The sequence below is a fragment of the Podarcis cretensis genome (genome assembly GCF_951804945.1).
Source record: "Podarcis cretensis genome assembly, chromosome: 4".
Taxonomy (NCBI): domain Eukaryota; kingdom Metazoa; phylum Chordata; class Lepidosauria; order Squamata; family Lacertidae; genus Podarcis; species Podarcis cretensis.
In genome coordinates this window covers 41,977,769-42,005,683 of record NC_137173.1, presented here as the reverse complement: position 1 = coordinate 42,005,683, position 27,915 = coordinate 41,977,769, and the positions used below count along the sequence as shown (strand labels likewise).

The following is a 27,915-nucleotide window of genomic DNA, read 5'->3' as shown; positions in this document are numbered from 1 at the left end:
GCAGGGAGGAAGCTTCTTTTCTGACCTCTGAACAGACACGGCTTAGGCACCCAATAAAAACAAGTAGCAAGATTGCCCTTCATATATTTGGCCTATTCCGCAGCCAAGTGAGGTCCCTCGATGGGTGGGGATAGAGTTAAAAAGCCCAAGCAGGGACTGCACTTCTCTCTCGCCAACCTGACAGCCAGTGCCTGGAAGTGCTATTATTAGAAGGCTGATAAAATTTGAGGCTGACAGTTGTCCTGCCCCTTTGGGAAGAAACCACAGCGAGGGAAGGAGGGCAGCGGCCCTTGTCCTGACTGTGATCCCGGCGGCCTAATTCCCTGCTCTTTTTTTGACTGGGTGCTTCACTTTACTGCTAACAAGGAACATTAAACTGTCAGGAGACGTACCCTCCCAGCAGAACTGGTAAGTTGCTGTGGGGCTTTCATAGCTTCTTGCTTCGCTTGGTCTTGCTGGGTCATTGTGTGGTGTCAACAACTGCCACCGCCACCCTGCCTGCGGAGGCCTAGCTGCATTCCTGACATCTGAGACAAGCTGCAAGGGGGGCAAGAAAGGGGACTGTGTAAGGGAAGAGGCATCTTCCCTCGCGGACTGAAATGGAGCAGGTATTTTTGTTGCACATTGATCACACATCTCCCCTGTATGGAGAAGCCTCAGGAAACAAGGGCTGCCTCTCTAGACTCCGTCCTAACAACCCAAGAGCAGGATCCCAGGGGTGCCATTTCAGATTGCTGTGGGGTGGGGGACAAAGTGCGGTGGTAAGGCTTATAGGTCCACTCAGAAAACTGAATTGCAAAATAATAAAAAAACCTCTAGCCCTACTTTATTCTGAGCTGCAATCTTAGTTGGGGGAGAGTCCCACTAAACAAAACCAGAGTTATTTCTGAGTAGACATAGGGCTGCACTGTGAAGAGCATTTGTTGTGATTACTTTTTATACTTCATAATAGCTATTACCTATGTGAACATTCATGCTTAAAAAAAAAAAAAAGCAAAAGGATTTTGCTTTTAGAAGGCATTTTAATGCATATGCCTATTCCACTAATCAGGGACCATTGGTTTTGGGCTGGATGTGATGGCCCTCACTTACCCCTCTGTGTATGTATTGGACCTGTGTGTATCTTTGGATCCACATGGCCCTGGATTGCTCTCCCCGAGAAGCAGCCAACTCAGTTTTGCCAAGTGGGGTGGAGGCAGGCAGACTGCTGGGGACTGTGAGCCCAGGGGTATTAACACAGACCCTCCAAATGTCCCTATCAGATTCTGATTTGGTCCTGGAACGTCTCACATTTCCTTAAGATGTCTCTATTTTCATCGGAGAAATGTTGGAGGGTATGGAGTTATCCGACCCCCGAGCTATCCAAAGGCAATCCTGTATAGGGAAGTTTTCTTTCATGTTTGCTGTTTTGTTATGTTTTTATATATGTTGGAAGCTGCCCAGAGTGGCTGGGGCAACCATGTAAGATGTGTGGGGTAAATATAGAGAAATTATCATTCTGGAATGGGACATCCTCATTTTCATCAGAGAAATGTTGGAGGGTATGTTAACAGTTTCTCTAACTTCCATTAATATAGTGCTTCCAAAGTGTCTTGCCTCCCTTCCAGTGGGTGGTATTGCTTTATGGCAAACATCCTCTTTGGAAGAGAGGCCTGGGGTTTAAAGTCGTGTGGAATCAAATGTTTGATCTCAATTGCATGGGGTGGTTCGTCGTGAAAAGGAAACCTCTCAAACTTCACGTTCTCAGTCACACACAAACCCCCTTTCTGAACCACACCGATCTGCTTTTTGTAGCTTGGCAGATGGGTTGCCCAATGTGCCTCTGCCTTTTAGTACGTTCTGATCCTCCTAATCCCACCCTCCCCAATTCCAGCGTTTTCCCACAGCAACTATGGCAAGTGGTATGGATTCAGATGGTGAGCAGGTGGTGCCCGATGGAGAAGGCCCTGATGTGAAAGCCGTGCAGGCCCACTATCTTCGCAGTCCCTCTCCCAGCCGGTGAGTCTTTTGCCAAGTAGGCCTCTATATCCCTCTGATCACACGGAACAAATGCCAGCCTTCCCCCTTTCTATTTTCTAGCCTTCCCCCTTCCTTTTTTAAAATTACCTTACGCTAACCCTGTGCATTATCCAAACCCTGAGCAAGGCAGAATTTAAAGAGTTCTTTCTTATTTCTTTTAGAAGCCAGGGTGGAGAGCTCATGCATTATTTAGCTAATCTAATTGGGTCAACTGAGGTTTTCCACAAATTCAAGTGTTATTGGGGGAAAGCATTATCAAAGTTAAGTGAGGCAGCACAGAGGAAACAGAGCCCACCCAAGCTGCCATCATTTGCATCAGTCTTTTCACAGTTCTTTGATTTGTTTGGATTCAAGCGTTTGATTCAGTTGATTGTACAAATTTGGAATCTTATGTGAAGCAGGATTTCTGGGTCTTGCATAGAGACATGCCCAGTAATCCCAGTTAGAAAACAGTAGTCAGCCCCTATCTATTTTTGTGGTTTTCTTTATCATGCATGTTTTAGTCTGCAAGAGAGAGCCTTTTTCAATGCCCCAAACCTGTGTGATCTTGCCTTTTTCTCATTCAAAGGCATCACTCAGTAGATTTCAACCCAGTGTGTGGCAACTGTTGGTGCAGAGGGGGGGGGAGTGAATTCCTTGCTAGGGATCATTAAGAAAGGAATTAAAAATGCGGCTGTTGATACCATAATGCTGTTTTCCAAAGCTACGGCATGTCCACACTTGAAATACTGTGTGCTGTTCTGGTCGCCTCACCTCAAAAAGGATATTGTAGAGCCATCAAAGGTTCAGAAAAGAGCAACCAAAATGGTCAAGGGAATTTGAGCAAGTCCTCTAGGTGGAAAAGTTGCACCATTTGTAACTTTTTAGTCTCTGAGAGGAAGGAGGCAGTGAGCAAAAGCATGGTCCAGTCTATATGAGTGTCTCAGTAGAGCCTATTAATGAACATGTGTACACTTAAAGACATAGTCACAAGTAACCCTCACCCCATGCATTCACTGAACATGTAAAAGGGGCTCGTGTTTTCTGGCGTGTTCTTAGTTCCATTCCTTAGGGATATTAAAGGATAAATCAGGCTCTGTAGGCTGATTCATTTTTTCTTTTATCTGTTTCTGTTCCCATGGCTGATGATGAGACTGAGTGCTGCTAGCCAAACCATCTGTCTTTCCTGCAGCTTAGATACACTTGGCCAAGTTCGGTTTTTTCTTTGCATATGGCTCATTTGCATGTACATTGTTAATATGCCCTAAACTTACTTGCAATTGCTTTTTAAAAAAAGTTCCATAGTGTTTTGAATATGTACGTGAGGGCAGTCACTTTGGCTCTAGATGTTATTGGGGTGATCTGTTCTTTCTCTTTACCATGCTGCTAGATTATTCTTTGGGGAGGAGCAAAAGGGGAAAAGACCACCCACTCTCTTAGAGACACACAAATCTATTTTGTGATTAAACAACTTAACAGTTAAATTCTATTCATATCTACTCAGATTGTTGTTTTCAATGGAATTTACTCTCAGCCAGTTAAATATGCCTAAATCAGGGATGGGGAAAGTTTGGTCTTCCAGCTGTTGCTGGATTACAACTTCCATCATTCCTGACCATTGATTATGATGACTGACGCTGATCGGAGGAGAGTCCAATAACATCTGAAGGGCTATATATTCCCTAAATTATTGTGCCTGATTTTCAATGTTTTCAACAGGTGTTTTATTTTCCTCCTGTAAAATATTGGAGGAATTCATGGTTTAAGCAACTCAAAATGCTTTTAACTAAAAATTTTCTTGTTGTTGGCAGAGAGAGGCTTTTTATACCAGCCTGTTGTTCTTCACTATGGATCCAGCAGTCCTCAATAGAGATGGAAGGGCTCTCTGTTTGTTTCTTCACTTGCTCTAGTAGAACAGAGCTTCCAAACCCAAAACTCCTGTTCTTAGAGTTGCCACATTTTCCCTGCCACTGGCTGTGTACACCATACCTTTAATGCTCATTTGAGCCACATTCTTTCCTTCCAAAAATTCTGGGCACTAGTTTGTTAAGGATTTCTGGGAATTGTTACTCTGTGAGGGGTGGACTACAGTGCCCAGAATGTGCTTTGATGTGCTTTAAAGATACACAGCCATTAAAGGCTTCATGCTTTCTACAAATGGCATGTCAATTAGGAATTTGTCAGAGATAGTTTTCATATCCTTAGCTTGTAGAACAACCTTTCCCAACCTAGTGCCCTTCAGATGTTTTGGTCTACAATTCCCATCAGTGCCGACCGGCTTGATCATTGCAGAACGACCGCTTGGTGGCTTCCTTCACACATCCATGAGCAGAAAGCTAATTGGATTCTCTGCATCAACACCTCAAACAGGTGGCTTTGAAAGTAGCACTATCAGTGGAGCAAAACATTGTCTCTGCTTCAGTTTCAGCATACTCAAGAAGGCAAGGGATCTCTTAAAAGTATGAGTTCTACTTGTATGTTTGCTTGTAATGCTGGCAGAACAACACCTTGCAGTCCCTTAATTACAGAGCTTCGTTTAAGTTGAGGAGGCGTAACTCAAACACATCCTCTGGTGCTATAAAGGAAAAAGCATCTTTGTGCTGCAGGGTGTATTGCAGAGGATGGTGTGTCTAGATTTTAAGGGTGAAATTCAACATTGCACTATGTTGATTGTTCTGCCTGGGCAAGCTTTATAGCTTGCCAGATGGAACAATCAGGTGCTGTTCTGGGGGTTCTCTTGACCATTCCTAGCCAATTTGGGGGGACACAGAAGAAGGAGAGGGGGGAACCCTGTTGTACAAACTGAAGTCCTAATGCTGGCTTCTGCTGCTGGGATGCATGAGTTGAATTCTGCCCTAAGTAATCAATTTCTAGGTGAAATGGCAGCCTTAACTTTAAAAGGGCTGAAGGGGGGGGGGCGCAAAAACTTTGTTTAACTTTGACAGAGGCAATGAAAGGGCAATGCTCACACTTGCTACATAAACACCAGCGCTCCATTCCTGCTCTTTCCTCAGCCAGTCCCTCCAGCTTAATATGCATTAGCTAAAGCCCCAGCTCTCTAGTGCTTTGTACACTTGACCCCTAGACATCACAGGCTTCTCCCGGCCTTCTCCACTGCCACTGCCTTGGGAAGCTGGCTGCCCATATAACGTTTCATGGTTGGTTGCTATGGAGACCAATTTTGATTAATGCAGCTGTCAGGCAACCCTCTGTTTACAAGAGTCAGAGACATCTGGACTATCATCCACCCTCTAGTGGATGAAGAGGAAACATCTTCCTCTTCTGTAAAAAGAGCCACAGGACTCCGTAACTTTACCACAGTGGTAACTAGAGTGTCACTAGAGGCCAGGGGGATTCATGGCCTAATGCTTGGTCATTGCTCCTTGCTCTGTGCTCCCCTTTATCTGCAAGGGAGAGATGTGGACTGATAAACCCCAGAGTCAAAGGGAGACAGCAGTGCATCATTTGCCTCTGAGCTGCCTTTGAGCTGATACCGGGTTCAACAAGTTCCTCGTCCCCACCTGCATTACTGTACATCAAAGAATATTACAAGCATTATATTACAAAATCTGTGTATCACTACAGTATCTACTATGAGAGCATTCTTGCTCTTCATTTTGGAATAGGGAATGGGAGACAGTAGATTAGTTTATACAAACATTTTTTTGTTTTTGCTGGGAAATGCTTTTCCCCCACCGATTACTCCAGTTTACAAATGTGCCTCCATATGGTAAAATCAACATACAACAAAGGAAAATGTAGCGTTTTCTGTAGATGAATTTTATGTTATAGTATCTTAATTCTGCACTTTTGGGAAGAGGAACACATTGATGAGAGTGAATAATAAAAGAAGCATTATGGGGAAATTTAAACTTGTTTTGCCATTTTTTAAATTGCTTGTGTGTATGCAAACATGGGCCATCTCCCACGTCACCCGCTTCCTGTTCTGCTGTACAGTCTCCCCTCACCCTCAGGCTGCTCTGTTTTGAAATAGTTGTGGAAGCTGTCAAAGGTGAGTCAAACAACTTGTAGAAGCTTGCCTCACATCGTTGTCATTTATTAACAGATATTCGGTGTTATCGGATACAGACACTGAGAGCATCTTCATGGAGCCCATCCATCTGTCATCTGCTGTGGCTGCTAAACAGATCATCAATGAAGGTAGGAGGCAGAAAGAAAAGGCAATGAAGACAATGGGTTTATGAGTAAGGGGAGGCTGGTGAGTAGGTGCCCTCACTTTTGAATAGAGGAATAGACTAGATGATTTCTGGTCCCTCCCTCTCAACTCAATTATCTTATAATATCTGGAGACCATTTATAGAACCTCTCCTGATTAAGGTTACTTCCATAATCACAGTGTATTTTTTAATTGCTGTCCTTGTGCACTCACTTTTTACAGAGATTCCAAATGACATCATCTTTATCATCATCATCATAACCACGCCTTCTTCTCTGACAGGGACTCAATCACAGATATCAATACTGATCACTATTCCATTCCTGTGTTTTCCTGTATTGTTCTCATATCTTTATTAATATATTTTGGGTAGCGTTGTTTAATTTAAAACATTTGCCATTCCAGCCTATCTAGTGTGTGAACTGGCAAAGTGTCACTGAAGCTTCACTGGGCTACTGTACCTTGAATTAGAAGGTTTCTTCACCTTTGCCTCTAAATGCTTCCTATTTAGCAGGGCAATTGCCCCTTAATTAGTCATCTCCCATTCAGCTGGGGAGAGAGGGCTTTAATTACTGGTTCCCTCTAATACAAAAAGAATAATGAATAGAGATCAATAATTAAACCTTCCTACCATGGGTTATAGGAGCCAGCGAGTTAAGAGGCAATGCATTAGTAATGCTACTGCCAAACTGAACAAGAAGCAATCAGAGGCAAAAGACGCAAGGATAAACCTTCCGAGTACAGTTGCTGAGGACCTTTGCTGAACAGCCCTTACTTCCAAGTTAAATATTGTAGAAGAACCCTGGCCATGGGGTTGGGTATTGTTGGATATTTAATGCTATACTAAGTAGCACATGGATTTACCATTTAAATTCTATTCAGTGAATTCTACTCATTGTTATAATCAAGCGCCTTAACAAGGCTAAATGGCCTTGTATGAAAGCTACTCTAGTGCCAAACAGCCCCTCTTGATATGTCTCTCTTTTACATTTTGCTAAGCAAGACTCTAGGGGTTTTTCTTTTGAATTCAGTGGTGGTGCATCACAGTGCACTCTGCAACTGTAGATGAAGTGTTTGCCCTAAAAGCTAGCCAGGCTACTTTCTGCCTTCCATTCATTATTGGAATGAGATTCTACTTAACTCTATATTGAAATACTATAATGCAGTAGAATGCTATGATACAGTATTTTATGTGTTCTATAATATTTGTATACTCATGTGACTGAGTTCTCTGGGCAGTTTATGGACTATTAAAAATACAAACTAAAGTTCGACATTTGCATGGCACTAAAACCAGTGATGAATATATAAGTAAACACCAATGTGGCAGCTAAAACAATGTGAAACCAGCAAAGGGAATAACTTGGCGAAAAGTTCTAAAAGCACAAAACAGGTGTCTCCATTATAATTAAAAGGTCCGAGAGAACAAAAAATATATCCAGCTGGTACCTAAAACACCATAGCATGGCATCAGGTGAGCCTCTTGTGGAAAGGAATTTCATACAGGAGGCAAAGTCACTGAAAATCCCTTTCCTTGTCTCACTTCATTAGGTGGGGAAATCTGGAGAAAGGTCTCAAATGAAGATCACAAGGCTTAGGCTTACCAAGATCCCATCAATGTGATTTCAGTATTCAATAGTCCATCAAGATTATAGCTTGAGCATTGATGTGCACATAGCTCAGATCAAGGGCCCAGGCACTTTGAGAAGATCCATACCATGCCTTTAAAGCACATTCAATGCACATTTAAAGCACATGGCTTTCCACCAGAGAATCCTAAGAACTGTAGTTTCAGCCTCACAGAGCTACAATTCCCAGCACCCCAAGCAAATGACAGTTCCCAGGATTCTTTGGGATGCTTTAAATGTGCACTGAATGTGCTTTAAATGTGCACTGAATGTGCTTTAAATGAGTGGTGTGAATCTGCCCTTTGTTGAACACTCATTGAGAAGCATGTCAAAGGTAAAGGTAAAGGGGACCCCTAACCGTTAGGTCCAGTTGCAGACGACTCTGGGGTTGCGGCACTCATCTCGCTTTACTGGCCGAGGGAGCCGGCGTACAGCTTCCAGGTCATGTGGCCAGCATGACTAAGCTGCTTTACCGTTGTCAAAGGTAAACAGGTGCAATTTTGAAAATGTAAGTGTTGTTTCATTCCAGAGCTGAAGACAAAGGAGGTGAAAGCAGATTCTGGGTGTCCAGGGATGCTGGAATCTGCAGAGCAGCTACTGGTGGAAGACTTGTACAATCGTGTTAAGGAAAAGATAGATGATACCAGCTTGTTCAACACACCATGTGTCATGGATTTGCAGAGGGCACTTGTGAAAGACCGTCTTGAGTCTCCAAAGGATGCCGTTGATGAAGTCTGGCCAAATGTCTTCATAGCAGAAAAGTGAGTAGGAAGACTGTTTCTCTTTGATTATCATTCCTAGAGTTGGACTTCTCACACTTTATTGGAGAAGATGATCAATAATCCTAGGTGAAAAATTAAAATCTTTCAAATGTCCCATCCCAAGATAAACTTATGTAAAGAATACCACTATAAAGGCAGAATCTGTTACAGACATACCTCATGTTACGTCTGCTTTAGGTTGCGTGTTTTTGTCTTGTGTCTCGCGGCAACCTGGAAGTACCAGAATGGGTTACTTCTGGGTTTTGCCGCATGAGTGTGTGCCGACGCAGCACTTCAGCTTACATCAGTTCCGTGTTATGAATGGGCCTCCAGAATGGATCCCATTTATAACGCAAGGTTCCAGTGTATAGGGTGAATATTATATCCCGATCTCCTGCCTGCATTCCTGTGAATGACACAATGCATTCTTGATTTGAATGCAGTCAAGGAGATTGTACATACACCAGTGGTGGGAGATCAGAAACCCCTAAACCAAATTAATGAGGGAAGTCAGTTTCTTAGTCAACTAGTTGGTGCTGTTTCTATTGCACTGGGGAATTGGCATCTCACATAATTGCTGGAATCTGAAAGTTTAAATTGGACAAGTGAAGATTCCTTTCCCTCCATCAGGCCAGAATTGTACTTTGCAGCCAAGGTACAGCTGCCACTGAAACAGGCAATCTGATGTCTCTTCCTTCTATCACCTTCATAACATTTAGTTATGCAGAACTTGTAACATGGCATTATGACTTTTCACTTCCTTTTTCCACCTAATTGGCTGCCATTTGCGGGGGTGGAAAAAATTATAACGTGATGGCATCACACCATGCATTTTGCATTATTAAACGATGCCAGAGGAAAATGCACAGCCATTACTTTCAGAGGTCGAAAGGTGTTGACCATATTATGTAGTTCCAGCCTCCACTTGCCATGCCCTGATTCTCTCTGATTCATGGTATGAATAAAGCCTGCTTTAAGAAGACCAGCCAATGTACAAATAACAGCTGCTGTCAGTGCTGTTTTAAACAAAAGAGCATGAATTATAAATAAGGTCTTCTAATTTCTGAGCCATTTTTGTTCATAAAAAAAGCTTTTCCCCCAATGGTTGCTTGTCACAGTTTCCAAATGTCAAATCACGGTGATTATGACACAATTTGGTATATGAGTCTTTTAACATTTTCAGCCATCATATTTTCTTAACCCAGTTATTTCAAAATCCCAGTACATATTGGAACGAAGGCCTTATGAGATATCTTGATGGTGTTGCACTGGAAGAATCATTTATGTGCCTTGCAGATGATTTGCTCCCTGCATTTGCCACAGTGCCCAGGGCAACAATAGTAAACATTTTATCAGTGGGGCATTTATGACCCCAGTGATGAAGTGCAGCAACTTTCTAAATACCCTGTTTGGTGGCTCAGCTACCCAGAAGGCAATCTCATTCCAAATGAGCATGGCCACTCATTACAGTCAGCAAGGGAGGCTCTTCTGTATGACCAATCAGTGGTGGGGGCGTGGCTTGGTGAAACATTGGCGATGGCTGCTATAGTGATCCCACCTAAATTATGTAACTTCCTTCCTCATGAGGTCTGTTTATTTCCCTTTCTCTTGACTATCCATTGCCTGGTTGTGACATTATTATTCAGGCAGGTATTTGATCTGCCATGCTGACTGGCCCTTTTTTAGCTGGTTTTATATCCTGCTCCTGGCTCTTTGTTTTACTATTGTATCACTGATGTTTCTTTAATTGATTTCGTAAGTGTTCTTTAAATGTGTTGTTAGCCACCCAGAGTAATGTGGCTACACTAGAAAGGTGAGGTATAAATCTGCCTAATATAAAACACCGTTATGAGACTTCCAGAGATTTGTCATGTTGGCCTGGTGCACATGTCACTGTAAGCCAAAGTATATCTGGCACTGCACAATCATGCTAAGTCAAGGTTTTGCTTAGCATACCATCCAAACTTGGGGTCGTGGTTAAACTCGCTCGTCTTCTACTATGATCTATGACCAAGAACAAACCTTGGGATCATGGTTAAAGATGAGAGCATTTAACCATGATTGTGGAACTGGAGAACAAACAGTGATTAACTGCTGTGCTGCACTAACCTAAACAGACCAGGAAAGAGCTATGCTATGCAGTTTCCTTCCTGGAAGCCAGCATGTTTGCCAGGGCTGTCTTAAGCATATGCGATGCCAGGGTGCAAAGATCCACCCAGCGCCCCCCACCCCCGGTTGCCCAGTCCCAGGCACGCAGGAGGGCGGAGCTGGCCAACCGCCACAGCATCTCACTGGCTTGATCACCCTTGAACTCATAGCGCAGAGCTGCCCGCAGCAGAAGAGCCCACTGCGGTGCTCTGACTGATGGACGAGCTCTTCCCCGGACTCAACTCTCGGGCCCCAGACTCTCAGCCTGGTGCCCCTGAGAGCCTGGTGCCCTGGTGCCCCGCACCCCTAGCACCTATGGGTAAGACGGCCCTGATGTTTGCACTGAGCAATGGTTTGTCTTAGCATTGCATGCAGTTGTGTCCATTGTAACCATTTTTGTTCGACCAGATAGTTAACACACATTGTGAACATGCTGATCACTTACAATACTATTTTAATCACCTGGGGGTAGATCATTCATATTGCCGGTCTGTACAATCTTGCAGAGTTCCTCATCAACTCAACCCGTTTTTTTATTGCTGGCCTTAGGCTAGTTTTCAAATACTCAAGAGAGTAGGCAGAATCTAACCTCTCTTCCTTTGTCTTGAAGGAGTGTTGCAGTCAATAAAGGTCGCCTAAAGAGACTAGGAATTACTCATGTGCTTAATGCTGCTCATGGCACTGGTGTGTATACAGGACCAGACTTCTACAATGGCATGAACATCCAGTATTTAGGCACTGAGGTGGATGATTTCCCAGATATGGACATCTCTAAACATTTCCGTGAGGCTGCAGAGTTCCTTGATGAAGCACTACTAACCTACAGAGGTATGGAGGGCAAACTGCACAACTTCTCATTTTCAGCTTCTGTTGGTTCATTATCATTTGAGAAATAGATATTAGGGCCCCTCATACACACTAATGAAGTTCCTTCTACTCTTCAGACTGTTTTTTCAGTGTTTCTACCATGGCAATGTTAACCATTTAGGAAGATGAAAATAAATAAGTACATTGGGTTGAAGCCAACTAAGTCATCTCAGAGTGGACTCATTGAAAGCATCAGACATGACTGACTTAAGTCCATTTTAAAGTTTCTCCTCTGAGTATGGGTACCACCTTTATAATTTATATACATATAATAATGGAAAACATGTTTAATATGGTAAGGGGCAAATTCTTCCCAAGTTTTGGAGCATTGTTCTTCTACGGATTTGCACCAAGCTTCATACCAGTGGTTTATCAACATTAGTGAATATAAATTGGGGGAAGATGCAGGAGTGGCCAGTGTGGTGGAAACCATGGTACCAACATGGTGTCACTTAACTGAGAGTAAGCCAGGCTGAGCTCAATAAGAATTGCTTTGGATTAGAAGGGATTGCAGCATATATTCCCCCATTTGCTGCTATGCTTAAAATGTTTTGAGATTTCTGTGATGAAATATATAAATTACTTATTTAACTTAATTTACCATGTTCCCAGTTTAGGTATTAATGATAAATTAAATCAAGACTATTGATGGCAGAACCCACCCACCCCCACCAACTATTTATTTGATCCAGAAACTATTTCAGAAATAGACTATTACATACTTCCCAAATCCAGTGTCCTCCAGATACTGTTAAACAACAGTTCCCAGTATTCCTCTGGCAGTAGTTAACCACCTATATAATTTTACTTCTAGGAAAAGTCTTGGTCAGCAGTGAAATGGGAATCAGCCGCTCAGCAGTGCTGGTAGCTGCTTATCTGATGATCTTTCATCATATGACAATCTTAGAAGCCTTGATGACTATACGCAAGAAACGCGCCATATATCCCAATGATGGCTTCCTGAAACAGCTCCGGGAGCTCAATGAAAAGCTATTGGAGGAACGAGAAGAGGAAGGTGAAGAAGACTCAGATGATGACACAACCAGTAGCCAGAGTTCTGTTGTCAGAGCTGGAAGCTCTTCCTTGATGTCTGGGAGAGAAGATTCTGGGAGTATCATGGGAGCCAAAGTCCACTCTATCATGGTGGAAGAAGAAGACACAACAAGCCTCCTGGGAAGTGTAATGAGTACCTCCTCTATGGGAAAATCCAGCTTGGTTTCCAAGCAGCCTACTCTTATCAGTGAAGAAGAAGAGGAACAACTCTATGAAGAATGGAGGAAGAAGCAAGGCTTGCCTGCAAAGGAACTTTCAAACAAGGATGGAGAAAGCAAACCCTCAGACCTTACGTTTCAGGTACAGGAGGAATCTGAGGCGGATATGAGTCGGATGATCCAAGAGTGGCAGTCCAAAAATGAAAAGTACCAAATGGAAAGCTACTTGTTTCCCAAGGAGGAGGATGAAGGTTCTAGAATGGGAGAAAGGCCATGCTCTGTAAATGATGTCAGTGAAACAGAAAGTGTGAGTAGCCAAGAGATCAGAATCTTGAAACAACAGCTAGAAGCAAGTGGCATTAACAGAAGGAGGAGAGGGCGTACAGATTCCATGTCTACAGAAAGCAGCTGGGATATGTGGAATGAGAGGATGATGGAGATAGAGAAGGAAGCTTCTCGGAAATATCATTCCAAAACTAAATGTGGTCATGAGAATCCAAGGCCTGACAATGGAACAAATGGGAGGGATATGGATGAGGAAAGTATATTATCTGATACTAGCTCATTTTATAATTTCTGTCAAAAGAACAAAGACAAGCTTACTGCCTTAGAAAGGTGGAAAATCAAGAGAATCCAGTTTGGATTTCACAAAAGAGACTCAGAGGCCTCTGAGAAATCAAAGGATGAAGATGGCAGCCAACAAAATAAAGAGGCTATGGAAGAGGAGAAGAGCTTGTCAGATATCAACCTGACAGCTTACCAAGCCTGGAAGGCTAAACATCAGAAGAAGGTAGGCAATGAGAATAAGGATGATATTGTGGAGCTTGCTAAAGGTGAAGATTCTGCTTCTTCCAGAAGAAAGCAAAGGCGAATGGAGTTACTTGAACACTCAAAGAAAGTTCTGGAAGAAAGTCAGTCTCTCTGCAGCTGGGAGGCAGAGAGTACAATGAGTGGAAGCATCCCTTTGTCAGCCTTTTTGCCATCAACAGCTTCCGCAAATGGTGCACAGGATTCTGCCTCAGTATTGAGCATGCAGACCAATCGCTCATCTTTCTCTCAGGCTAGAGGCGGTAGTGGGGCAATGTCAAACCATTCAGTAGCTACAGGTGTTCCCAACCTTCCTGTTGGCCCAGAAGACACTATATCTATAGCCAGTATTCAGAATTGGATTGCCAATGTTGTTAGTGAAACTATTGCTCAGAAACAAAATGAGATCCTAATGTTGTCCCGCCCATCATCGGTATTAGCTTCAAGTGTTAAATCAGTTGATGATGACAAGGCATCTCTGCTTAGTGCACAAAGTGGCTTATCACTACCCAGCTCACTATTTCACCAGCAGGGCAACCAATATGCTGACACTCAGTCCATGCTGTCTTGTAACACCTCAATGAGTGGAAGGACAGGAGGATCCAGCTCAAGCAGGAAAGTGACACAAACAAGCAAGCCTCTTTACAGCCTCTTTGCCGATGAGGTTGACTTGAAGAAACTTAACAGAAAAGAAAGGGAGATGCAAACAGAGATGAGAGAGAAAATGTCAGATTACCAGACCGAGAAGGTTATCAGTGACAATAAACGTAGCACTTTATTTAAGAAGAAAAAGATCAAGGAAGAGGATGAAGATGAGAAGGCAGAAAATTATGCAGAAAATGTAATTGGTGGCCTTAGGTACCCTTTAGAAGCTCATAACGACAGGAGTGACACAGCATCTTCTTTCTCAGGCCAGTTTGCCAGAGCAGGTGCTATAAGGTCGGAGGTAGAAAAGAATGTAAGTAAGTGGCTCAGTGGCTTGAAAACAGAAGAAAAGTCCTCATACCAGGACTTCTCTGGAGCTAGTGGAGAAAAATACAGGAGATCATCATTCAGAGAGGTGGACACTGAGGCTTCTAGCTATAATTTTTGCAGATCTCAAAGAGAAGAAATTGATCGCTCTTCAACCTTTCAGTGCAAAGATGACTTGCAGAGAACCTCCTCACGATTTTCCTCTGCCTCTGCACAAGAAGATAAGGCAGCTCGCACATTTACACGGTCCAAATTCAGTGAGACAAGTTCCAGAGAAGAAAGTCCAGAGCCATCTTTTTTCAGGAGGACACCAGAACCATCCTGCAGCTCAGAATCCCCTGAACCACCCACCAGGAATCGGATCAGGTCACATCGCTTGGAAGAGCGCGAAGAGGAGTCCAGTTCAGACACATCTGAGTTTGGAGCCAAGAGAAAGTTCACCCAGAGCTTTTCAAAGTCTGAGGAGAATGCAGAGAAAGAAGAAAAGGTAGAAGAAAGAAAAGAGTGTTATGCATCAAGGCAGTTATTCAGACACAGGCAAAGCATGCGCAAGGAGGAGGAGGAAGAAATGGATGATGATGCCATAATTGCTGCCTGGAGGAATCGGCAAGAAGAAACTACGGCGAAGCTCCGTCGAAGAAGAGAGGAGCGGAGTGATAGAGAACAAAGTCACGCCAGCTCCATGTCTCCCCCTCCCATTTGAAAGAAAACTTCCACAGTCCCTACGAGAAACCAAGACTAAAATGCTCCTCAGTTTCATCAACCTCCATTGCATTTCCTATCACCCTTCCCAGAACAGAGTACTGCATTAATCCTACAGGTATTCTCTTATCTTTAATTCTCAACCTGAGATGAAGATACTAATGACAGTGGCTCTTCCCAAGAAAAAGGAATTGTGTCAATAGTCAATTATTGGTGTGCAGAAATATATCAAGTTGTTTCTGAGACAATTTCTTCAACAAAACAGTAAACATAATTAACAATAATAATCAAAAGAAACAACAGAGGCTCAGCTAATTTGCTTCAGATATTCATTTGATTCTGTTTACTGCAATCATTGAAGAGTCACTCTGGGGTTCCCGCCCCCCTTTCCACTTCATCATGATTAGAATTGGAACAAAATCAGCAGCCTTTGCCACCAGTTTGAAAACGTAACTGCTCTTACAGCATATATGCCCTGTTCCCTTGTAGATAGTACAATTGAACTTATATTATTCCTTTCCTTCTAAAACCCAAACCACAGAGCCTTTTCTTTCTCTTGTGTGTATCAATAGAAGGGAAACTACTGAGAGAATAAATGTAATGTTTGTTCCCATGACAACTTGTAACTGAGCAAAATATCAATCATTGGTCACATGGGGAGATCTTGTTTAAAGGTTTTAATTTTGTTTGCTATAAAGGAGACTACACTAGATAGAACAAATTACCTTTAGAACAAAACATCAGGCCCAGCCTTAGAAAACATATGCTACACTGGTGATTATCCCTTTTAAATCCAGGATATATATTGGTGTGTGCACATTAAAGGAAAGAGAGTCACATCTGTTTGTTTGCTATGGATCATGGAATCATAGGATTGTTGTGTTGAAAGGGACCCCAAGGGTCATGTAGTCCAATCCCCTGCAATGCAGGAATCTCAGCTAAAGCGTCCATGACAGTTGGTCATCCAACCTCTGTTTAAAAACCTCCAAGGAAGAAGAGTCCACAACCTCAGGAAGGAGACCATTCCACTGTCAAACAGCTTTTACTGTCAGAAGGTTTCTCCTGATGTTTAGTCAGAATCTCCTCTCTTGTAACTTGAAGCCACCTTCTGTATCAGAAGGAAAAAAGCTTGCTCCGTCTTCCATGTGACAGGCCTTGAGATATTTGACAATGGCTACCATATCCTCTCAGTCTCCTCTTTTCCAGGCTAAACATACCCAACTCCCTCAACCATTCCTCATAAAGCTTGGTTTCCAGATCCTTGGTCATCTTGGTCGCCCTTCTCCTTGCCATAAATTCACCCCACCCAGCCTATTCTTTGTCCAGAATGTCCTTCATCTTGCTCCTCAGACCTTCCCCCTACCCTGCATAAATCAGGAGCAGCCAGACCTGACACCATCTTCAACTTCTTCTCTACATCCATAAGAATGAGCTGGTAATAAAGTAATAAAGTGGCAGAGGCCTGAGGTGATAGAATTGACTGCATCATTTCAAATGTTGGGAGGGGAAGAGAAAAATATTTTTGAAAGCTCCTCTATATTAACAATGCACTGCAATCAGAAAACTGATGTGCTATGGGGTGGTATTTGGAGGAAGCTTAGTACATGGGAAAGCAATTTTTAAAAAATAGCATACCCCATCAGCAACCTAACCTAGGGTAGTCCAGGGCAGATTCAGATTTGATGGGGCTTTGGGCAACGTGGCCTCCCCAGGCCCCTGACTGTCGGCTTACCTGGCCACAGCAGGTGACTGTGGGCCTCTATTTAACATTCTCCACTATGCCCCTCACATAGCATTGTTCTGGGACATCATGGGAAATAGGAAGTGCTGGTTTGTCAATCAGGCAGGCTGGGCCAGCCCAGGAGGAATCCCTGCCACAGTGCTAGGGCACCAGCTTTTGGCATCAGGCCTGGTGCCATCCAAAATTACCTCAGGATTCTGTTACCTCAGGATTCTACTGCATGTGTAGACTAGACCTGAAATCCCAAGTCCAAAACACCTTTGCTTTCCCCAGATAAAAATGGCACTCCTTCCCACCACCTATTTCTCTCTAACCAGTGTTTTGAGTTGGTTTCAGGTAATTATGACTGTCCATCATTTTTAAAATAAGAGGCTTGTTTTTAGACAAAAGGGTGTTTGATTCTTTTTAAATCGGCAAAGTTGATTCAGCCGCATCTGCCTTTTTCGTGTGCTCTCACCTCCCTCTGCTCTCTTTGGAAACAAGGTTTAAGTCCATCTACTTTCATATTTTCAAACAAAACTCATGAAAGGGCCATAAATACCATGACTCGTTAAAATGAAAGCTGTTTTCTCTTCCTCCCATGAGACTCCTTCCTGCGAGAATGATAGAGAGAGTTCAATTCTTTGAAGAATTCTTCTTCTGTTCAACTAGCTGCAACTGAAAGCTCTCTTCTGGGCTTTGTTCCTTGCATCATCTTGACCAGGCTTTGCCATAGCTCTTCTTTTTCTCTCTGTTGCTTCTGCAAGTGTGAAGGAGGATCAGCGCTGGATAAGGAAAATGGCTTCGTTTGCACATTCTCAGAAAGCTTTTACGGAGGGGTGGGGGAGAGAGTGCTTCCTCCCCTCTAATATAGAAAGTTGAAATTGCTATATCTTCTTTAGTATGCCAGAGGCACAAAATGAAGGTTAACAAACTCTGGGACAACCAACTAAAAGGTGTAATCAAGAGATGACATTTATTCCTGTCCATACAGTAATTGGATATTGGCTCTGATAAGCTCCCCTCTCTCCTGGATCATCCCAGGGATAAATCTTTGCAGGACCAAGGCCAGGTATTAGGGAACGGGGCTTGCATTTTAAACTTACCATACCTAACTCACAGTTTCAAAAACAATACATGAATTGATCCTTTGGAATCGGCAACTCTCCAAACTTTCCAGTGCAACCAATTGGCCCCAACCAATGTGCACAAAAAAGGAAGAGGTGTACATAAAATGGTGAAAATAACATACAAAATGCATTATTTTGGGAAAAGGTTTGTGGAAAATGTGTATATTTTTCAAAATTGCATACAAAAATGTGTTTATTGGGAGAAATGTACACCAAAATGCCGACAAATTTCATAAAGATTTTTTAACAAAAATTTTGCAAACTGGTGCAGAGATGTGGCAAACTCAACATAAGATTAGAGAGATGAGAAAATGACAGATTTGTTCATCCCTACCAGAGACAGGTGGGATCATGCCCAAATCTACATAACTGCAAATATTATTGCACAGGTCTGGGTTTGATAGTGTCACAGTTGCTGGTGGTGAAGTCTTAAATGAATTCATTTTACCTTGGTAAAAATCAAATAAAACATGGGGTAGGGATGGAACTTTCCTGCTCTGGAGGACCTATGTGAATGGGCAGTAGGGGGCAGTACTTACTTTGCAGCACCCTAAAAAAGGAGCTAGAGTTCTGGGCAGCAAAAAAAACCTTTTACCCACAAAAACAAGTCTTTTTGCATCAAAATAACAGACTGCCAACAAGCCTGAAGAATCTTCCAGTGACTTTATGGGAAAGCCACTCATTCATTGAACAAATCCAAGAAGAACAATTTTTCACCACCATTATATCAGCCCAATGATTGGTCTTTCAGGAATTAACTGATTGTAGCCCATGCTTCCTGTTTGCCTTATAAAAACCTCATTATCCAGTAACTGGGGATCTTTCCCCCCCCTGAAGCAATAACCACTTGAAACCAAGATGAAAGTTAAAAGGCCTCACCTTTTTTGCCAGGATGAGACCTTAGTTCTCGCAACAAGCAGATGAGACCATGGGGGAGAGGTTGCATCAGGTACAATCTGCTCCCATGCCAGTCACTTGAAACAAAAGAGGCAGGCAAGGGTGGAATAGGCAGCAGAGCCTCTGAAGTTGATCTTGAGTGAGGGATGGGGAACTTGTGGCCCTTCAGAGGTTAGACCCCATCTTCTATTAGCTTAGACAACATAGCCAATGGTAAGGAGTTGGGGTCTAATAACATCTGAAGGGTCACAGGTTTCCCCATCCCTCACTCAAGATCAGCTTCAGAAGCTCTGTTCTGCCCTTGTGTGTCATCCAACAGGTGCAATGAGACAGGGTCTTTTAGGTACTGATGCTGACATACTGGAAAATTATCCTTAGGGAGATCTGCCAGGCATCTCTCTCCTTGTTAAGTATCTGTTAGGATGCTTTCCTTTACAGATTTACTGGGGAGTAAGACATCGTAAACACATTCAGCCTTGCTTCTAAGCAGACAGCCTTAGGACTGCTGAACTCTTTTTAACTGCAGCTTTCTACTGTTCTTCATGTCAGCCGTTTTAATATGTGCCTTTTAATATTGCTTTATTTGATGCATTTTTTGTTAATTTTGAATGCAGCTTTGAGTGTTTTAAAAAACAATAGAAGGGGAGGAAAAACTTAGAAGGGGAGTAAAATAACCAATCGTAAGTACAAGGCTTTTTGTTTCTTCTGCTGAAGTCTGACTTAAATACTCATTTTTGCTATTCTGACTGTGTATTTGTTGTATATTGTCCTTTTTAATTGTAGTCCTGCTAATATTTTGTTTCTATTTGTCTGCACTAAAACGACATTCCTCATGATGCAGGAATGCCCTTTCATTACAGTTTAGAAAACAAGTAGCATGTAAAAACATCAACAAATTAATCAGATCAACAAATAACTAATATTTATTTATTGTATGCTATAAAACAGAGCATAGTTTAAACTGGCTTGATTGTGATTTTGGTGGAGAAATGCCGCAAAGGATTACAGAGAAAACAGCCTGTTTTCACAGCGCTGTATGCCTTTCTCCAGCTGTTTAACATATTTTCAAAGCATTTGAGAAACAGCTTGAAGAGAGTCCGATAACACTAGCCACAGAAAGTAACCAAGTTCAAGGTTTTTAGTGCAGCTGCTAACAGCAAAAATAGGGCTTCCCAGAAATGTTTCATGCAGCACCAATTTTGTTTGGGCAAAATTTCAGGGTCAAAATGCATGACAAGGGGTCATGCCAACACTTTGGGAAATGGAACAGTTTTTCCACTTGGCTTTTTGTTTTTTTTAAATTTCACAAAGCTTTCTAAATAGTACCCAGTGATCACAACACATATCCCTATTGGTTTCAATGGGACTACAGAATATAAGGGATTTTATCCCTCTGTTTGTCAGAGCCAGGACTTGAACTTCTTTGTCTGCAACCGCAGACTGTGACTCAACCTTGACTTTATCCCACACTGGAGTATTATCATTGACACCATCAAAATTATTTATTTAATCAATATTTATTTAATATACCTCTATCCACTTGCACCTCCACAGACAACAGAATTATCCCCAAGCTGCATACCTGATCCTTCAGGAGGTGTGCGGCCCTGTGCAATACATGTTGCAAACCTCTATGTAGTTCAGCTGTTTCCAGCTAACAGTACTTTCATCTTGTCTTAAGTTTCAGTTTCTGTTGGTTTGCCCTCATCCATCCTAAAATGGCCTCTGGGTGCCTGTTAAAAGTTTCCGTAGCCTAACTGGGAATAGTAGGTAGAAACAATGAATTGAGCTTGGTGTGCACCTGTGTGCTGGTGAGACCTTGGCTTGTGGATGACATCTCCCAATATATTATTACATAATAATTCTATGCCCTGCATTATTTCCATGTGGCAGGAGGATGAGGAAAGATGCAGTATTCTTGGGGTCTCAGCCTGTGACAAGCAGCTGTCACTTGTGCATGTGAGAAAGGTTATAGCAAGACAAGCAACCGCCATCAGATACAGATACCTTGTTCCATTATACTGCACAGTCAATTTCATTCTTCTTTCCCAGTCAGCGCACTGACTGATGGGAAACAGAGGGATTTAGTTAAACTGCAATATCTCCATGCACCATAAGGGTATTTCTAAAATCTATTTTGACATAGCTATTGTAGTTAATTTCCAAATCGCTGGCTTTTCTCCTCTAATGATCCTTTCTGGCCAGAGTTCCCAAATGTGATTTGAAATCCCATCTCTGCGTGTCTAGGGAAAGATTGATTGTAAAACATTTATATGCCAGTTCTGTAAATCTCCAACACTGTGGAAGATACAAGCCCTTACGTGTGTTGCAGCAGCTAGGGCAGTGCACTCTGCCCTCTCCGCCTTGGTGGATAAGCCCAGCTTGCAGAATAAAGTGCAAATTAGCTGGAGCCCAAAATTTTCTCCACTAGGTGGCTAGGCATCTCACAGAGTCATATGGAATCACCATATATGGAAGAAAGGGTGGGGATTCAGTGAAGAAGATAAATAACCCTTGGAGGCAGGGGGGCAGCTGCCCCCCCCCATTAAGTAAATAAATAAAAATTCTTTCCCCCCCCCAATAAATCCTAGCTACTCCCATGCTTAGAGGATTTCTTAATCCAGTCAGCCGATGGATATAGAAGGTCTACCTCAAAGATCAGAAGGGCCTAAGTGGAATTCAGTTTTCTAAGATTTGTGATCTCCTTTTCCTGCTAGCTCAGTTGGTAGCACATGAGACTCTTAATCTCAAGGTCATGCGTTTGAGTTCCATGTTGGGCAAAAGGATTCCTGCATTTCTTTTTTTTTTTTTAAATAATATTTATTCAATTTTTAAAGATTGCAAAGAGAAAATTAGAAAAAACAAAAAAAGGAAAATAAAAAATACAAAAAATACAATACAAAAATACAAACAATTCGAAAAAAGAAAAAAGAGAAAAAAACAGCTCAAACTTTTACATAACTTTCTTTCCTTTGCTTATTTCCTTGACCTCCTCACACCTCCCTTTTTTGTATTCTAGTTCAATTAGATATTTCAGCAAATCCTTTCTAGCTTTGTTTTTATCCTAATAATTTATCTTAATATACTGTAATTTTACATTCTCATCTTTCTCCAATTAAAAAATCAATTTTTACCTAATCCTTTATATCATTTCTGCTAAAACCACATTACTTCCTTCCAACATCCTTCTAACATTCCTTAATTTTGCAATGTTTCTGTAAATAAACTTTAATTTTTTTCCAATCTTCTTCCACCAACTCTTCACCTTGGTCTCGGATTCTGCCAGTCATTTCCGCCAGTTCCATATAGTCCATCACTTTCATCTGCCATTCTTCCCGGGTGGGTAAATCTTGTGTCTTCCAATACTTTGCGATGAGTATTCTTGCTGCTGTTGTTGCATACATAAAAAAAGTTCTATCCTTCTTTGGCACCAATTGGCTGACCATGCCCAGGAGAAAGGCCTCTGGTTTCTTCAGAAAGGTACCGGTATATTTAAATACCTTTTTCATTTCATTATAGATCATCTCCCAGAAGGTCTTAATCCTTGGGCACGTCCACCAAAGGTGAAAGAATGTACCTTCAGTCGCTTTACATTTCCAACATTTATTATCGGGCAAATGATAGATTTTTGCAAGCTTGACTGGTGTTATGTACCACCTGTATATCATTTTCATTATATTCTCTCTTAAGGCATTACATGCCGTGAACTTGATACCTGTGGTCCACAACTGTTCCCAGTCAGCTATCATAATGTTATGTCCAACATCTTGTGCCCATTTTATCATAGCAGATTTCACCATTTCATCTTGAATATTCCATTTCAACAGCAAGTTATACATTCTTGACAAGTTCTTAGTTTTAGGATCTAACAATTCTGTTTCCAATTTTGATTTCTCCACCTGAAAACCAATTTTCTTATCCAAATTATAAGCCTCCATTATTTGATAATAATGAAGCCAATCTCGTACTTTGTTTTTTAGTTTTTCAAAACTCTGCAACTTTAATCTGTCTCCTTCTTGTTCCAATATTTCCCAATATTTCGGCCAATTGGCCTCCATATTGAGCTTTTTCAGAGCCTTTGCTTCCATTAGTGAAAGGGTTCCTGCATTTCAGGGGGTTGAACTAGATGACCCTTGTGGTCCCCTCCAACTCTACAATTCTATGATCCTGAAAGAGGAGAGAGAAATTTATCAGTCAAAATGATTCTGTACCAGTAACTGTCTCCCATCATTGTCTTGAATGAATGAATTTTATTCTTTCGGTCACAGACCAGTTCCAGCCCACATACAATATCAAGGAACTCATAAAACAAGACAGGGATACATTTGAATTTGCAATTAGGTGTAATGGGGACAATACAGATATAGCAACAGTTAAAAATATATAAATTAAAACTTAGTCATTGTTTTACAGCTCAGTTTGTGATGTGTTGTTGTTTAGTGACCTGTTTAGAGCAGCTGTCATTGTAATGCTATAGGCAGGGCCAGTTCCACTTCTGTGGTGGGGGGGCTCAGCATATTGCCTTCAGAAGGCCCCTTCCTACATCAATGGGACTTCCCATGAGTCCTGGCTAGGTTCCTAGGCAGTGGCACAGCCAGCAGCAGTTCTGTGGAGCTTAGAGCTCCCATTTATTTATTTTGTTATTACTAAACTGGGGTAATGTCAAAAACTGTCATGCCACCGTGGGGCTCATTAGAGGAAAGGGAAAGGGGGCTGCAGGAGCTGAGGCCAGTGCTGGGTCCCTGGCAGCTGCCCAAGAATATCAGGTGCTAAATCTGACCTGGCATATTGCTGCCCATATGATTCTATAACTGCTCTCAGCTTTAATATCCTACACTGCCTTTATTATGAACTCCTGAGAATGGATAAATCCAGTCAGCAGAAGGAAGCTGATGGGATTCTTTAGAGACTAGCAAGACATAACTGGAATTTTGTTTTATAATAATAATAATAATAATAATAATAATAATAATAATAATAGTTGGTATCTCCTTTTCAGCTCTTTCTCATACCCCTCAACTGTCCCGATTTAACCAGGGCATCCTGTTTTGGGGGGCTGTGCGCTCACATAAAATCACAGCTCCGAAACACTGTGTTTTGGGGCACTGTGCTTTTGTACGGGTCACGTGACTCACGCAGGAGCGTGGCCCCAAAAGATGCACATCCTGGTTTTTCTCTGGGACATGTTGGAGGGTATGCTCTCTGTTATAAGAATGTTTAGGTCTTATATATATATAATAAATGTTCATATATGTACCAAGCAAACACATATATAAATATATAAAGCACATGTCTGAAACCCATGGGAAAAGCCATTTTGACTCTTTCAGCCACCTCAAATATTTCTTTGCAAGGTCAAAGGAAATGCAGAAACCTCCCCATTGTCTCTGTCCTCACAAATCCTGCCTTAAGGGCACATTTAAGGTGTGAATAGAGTGAGCCTGTGACCTGGCTCAGTAATTAAGTATTATCATTACAAAAAAATGGCCAGACTCCCCAGGTAATCCAGTCAAGTGACCATTAACAGGTAACCTGGCAGACAGGGTAAAAAACGCACTCAGATTTCTGTTGTAGACCACCTTTTCTGTGATGTAGGTATGATGTATCTGGGGGGTGGTCTTGGACTCCAGGGTGGGCAATTTAAAATGTCTATACAAAGGCAGGCACACCTTTGTTCTGGGTCCTCCTCCTCTCTCCTGCATGTGGGGATGTACGCTGTTGCAACAGGCTTACTAGCTGCTTTGCTTCTCAATACTCTCTGGTTGGTCTCTGTTATTTTTTCCTACTGATAAAGAACCTACAAAGGACTCTAAATGGGCTCTTGGGTACCCCATAAGGGAAAAGGAGCAGGTTTTTTTACTTATATCACTCTCTATCAAGAAAGGCTAACTACAACAAAAGTAGCACCAAGTAGATGCATCTTGGGGAGAACCAATTTGTTTCTTCTGCTTGTTATATGAGCTGTAATGTGTTAGAAACTTGTGCTGCAATAATCTATTATTTAAACTCTGACAATATTAACTTATGTGCTACAGCTAGAGAGCGGGTTGCACAGTCTGATTGTCAACAATAATAAACATTTGTCAGTCTGTTTCAATTAGCCATGTTGTTGTTGTTTAGTCGTTTAGTCGTGTCCGACTCTTCGTGACCCCATGGACCAGAGAACGCCAGGCACTCCTGTCCTCCACTGCCCCCCGCAGCTCGGTCAGACTCATGCTGGTAACCTCGAAAACACTATCCAACCATAAAACCTATCACATTTGTTTACATATGTTTTATTACCTGTTTTTGCACCACGAGGAATCAAACTGTCAAACAGATGAACCTTGCTCTGTTTGAGGTTGTTTTGGTAGTGTGATATTTGTGTAATCACAACAGTAAATGAGGAAGAACCACACATCACCTCCAAATCATTGGGCCCCAAACTGGAACAGATGCATCTGGTGGCTGAGGAAGACAATTGGTTTGCTTCTTTTCTTCTGTTCTGTGACAATTAATTTCAAAAAAAAAATACCTACCTGTTACTGGAATGGAATTTTGTAAGTATTATGATATAGATTGTTGTTGTTTAGTCGTTTAGTTGTGTCCAACTCTTCATGACCCCATGGACCAGAGCACGCCAGGCCCTCCTGTCTTCCACTGCCTCCCGCAGTTTGGTCAAACTCATGCTGGTAGCTTTGAGAACACTATCCAACCATCTTGTCCTCTGTCGTCCCCTTCTCCTTGTGCCCTCCATCTTTCCCAACATCAGGGTCTTTTCCAGGGAGTCTTCTCTTCTCATGAGGTGGCCAAAGTATTAGAACCTCAGCTTCATGATCTGTCCTTCCAGTGAGCACTCAGGTATATGGATACAGAACACTAAATTAGATTGATAGAGCAATGCTATATGTATATCTAATCAGAAGCAAGGCCCACTGAGCTCACTCCCAGGTAAAGTATATAGGATTGCATTCTGTCAGCTATTCCCTGTTGTGATTGATGAGGACTTGATTTGGACTTTGAGATAGGATTTTTAAAAAGACAGGCTACTGAGGCAAACATTGTCATTTATAACTATATTAGGTAGTGTACAGCTAGGATCATAAGAAAAAAACAGAAAATTGCTATACCGATTTTAAATAGAGGGAGTCTTCCCCATACTGACATAGAAAAGATGTTTGCTGGCATTTCAGATGACAATTCTGGGGCAAGTCTATTGATTCTGAACAAAGTATTCTATTGGGCAGGTATAGTTTTTGCTTTCCCCAATCACCATGTATACTCTTACTACACCTTTTTTTACTATCCCTGAAGGAGTGCAAAAGGCACTAGTGGAACGTGTGGTAAAATCTAATGAGGAAACTGCCACTTACCTTCACACATCCTTCAGACTGAATGGCTTTTCATGTCATTCTTCAATTCCCAGTAGTGAGGTGGATTTTGAAACCTGGAAGCTGCTAATACAACAGCTACTGGTGGACTGAGAATTGCCATCAGTAAGAGGGCAAAAGAAAATTAATAGAAAGTCTTTCCCTTCCAGCTTTGAGTGTAGCCTTCAGTGAAGGGAAATGTGACGGCAGTAGAATGTTTGTCAGCACATAACTTTCTTTCCAGTGCTAATGAACAATGTGCCCAATTTCTACAGACATTCCAAAAGTCTGTGGAAAACCCCTTAGAGAATCTGAGCAGATTAAACAGTTGCCGGAGAAAAGTGTTAGAAAACGTACTTGTGGATGCCAGCAAATTCTGATGTGCAGCTGATAAAGCAATTTATTCATGGAGGTTTAGGTGATTGTGAAGCTCCATCTAAGACCTGCTCAGACAGCCATTCTGCTTCTAGGGTGTCATATTCACACAGCTGCTCTATAAGCTTCTACAATATGAGGAAGAAAATGGAGCCATGGGGGAGCACACAAAGCAAACCAAGCAGCTCATGTCAAACTGCAGAGTGGTGATAGCTAACGTTTTTCAGCTGGAGGGGGCTGCATCACCTGAGCTGTGCACATAGTGCCTGAGGATCACACAGATCCACTTTTTCATGTGTGATTTTTAGCATGTTTGTCCATCACACTAGTGGTGGTGCTTGAGGGGATGTATTTACACTGTGGTGTTTCCACCTCCTTCCCTGAAATTTGTACATCCCCAACCTCCCATGATGGGTATACATGCAGGTATTTGTTTATGAGTGCATGTGGCCATTTATTATGTTTTAGATACAAGTTTTCCACTGTACCAAACTTGCACCCAGGAAAACAGCACCACACCCACAAACCCGGCCACACAATGTGCTTCAGTACATACACAGTTGGGTGACATGTGATTTTCTGTTGGATTTATTTTCCTTGTTTCATCATCCATAAATCAAGTAAATCCAGATTTTTTGGGGGGAGCGGGGGGTCTTCCCCTAGTATGAGGACATTATGTGAACAACATGAAAAAATGCACCCATGGAATGCATCATAAGCACTCTAAATTGCTTTGTGTACACAGCCCTGTTACAACCTTTCCATGTGGCTGTGGCCTAAAAGTATGGAAGCAGGAAGCTGTGGGCAATTTGTTGAAGAAAATCAACACAAATGGAAAATAACATGTGGCTCAAATTGATGTTGCTGCAATATAAATGGATATCTCTTCTAAGAAAGGGAAGCATCTGCCTAGGCAAAATGATTTTCAGGCACCCTCAGCTGCTAAAGGATCTGCTTATCTTAATGCATGGTTCTTCTATGGCTCAGTTGGACTCTTAATCTCGGGGTTGTGGGTTTGAGCCCCACTTTGGGCAAAATATTCCTGACTTGCAGGGACTAGATAACCCTCGTGGTCTCTTCCAACTCTACAATTCTATGGGGGAAAACAGCCTACAAGTGAGGTCAATGAGCTGTGCAATACAGATCTGGTGGAAAAGAAGTTAGTTTCCAAAA

At 42.1% G+C, this 27,915-nt stretch overlaps 1 protein-coding gene and 1 long non-coding RNA gene across 2 annotated transcripts; one reads left to right on the top strand and one right to left on the bottom strand.

Annotated features, from left to right (window-relative positions):
- Window positions 1–233: 233 nt before the first annotated feature.
- On the top strand, window positions 234–16,110 carry STYXL2 (serine/threonine/tyrosine interacting like 2). Its single transcript, XM_079974610.1, has 6 exons — window positions 234–408; window positions 1,874–1,998; window positions 6,065–6,159; window positions 8,333–8,564; window positions 11,323–11,540; window positions 12,394–16,110. The coding sequence occupies exons 2-6, from the start codon at window positions 1,892–1,894 to the stop codon at window positions 15,270–15,272; spliced, it is 3,531 nt and encodes a 1,176-aa protein (XP_079830736.1). The 5' UTR covers window positions 234–408; window positions 1,874–1,891; the 3' UTR covers window positions 15,273–16,110.
- Window positions 15,652–27,915, bottom strand: LOC307215410. The gene is made up of 2 exons (XR_013838500.1): window positions 20,601–27,915; window positions 15,652–19,095 (listed from the first exon to the last, which is right to left on the bottom strand). It is a non-coding gene; the product is annotated as an uncharacterized lncRNA (long non-coding RNA).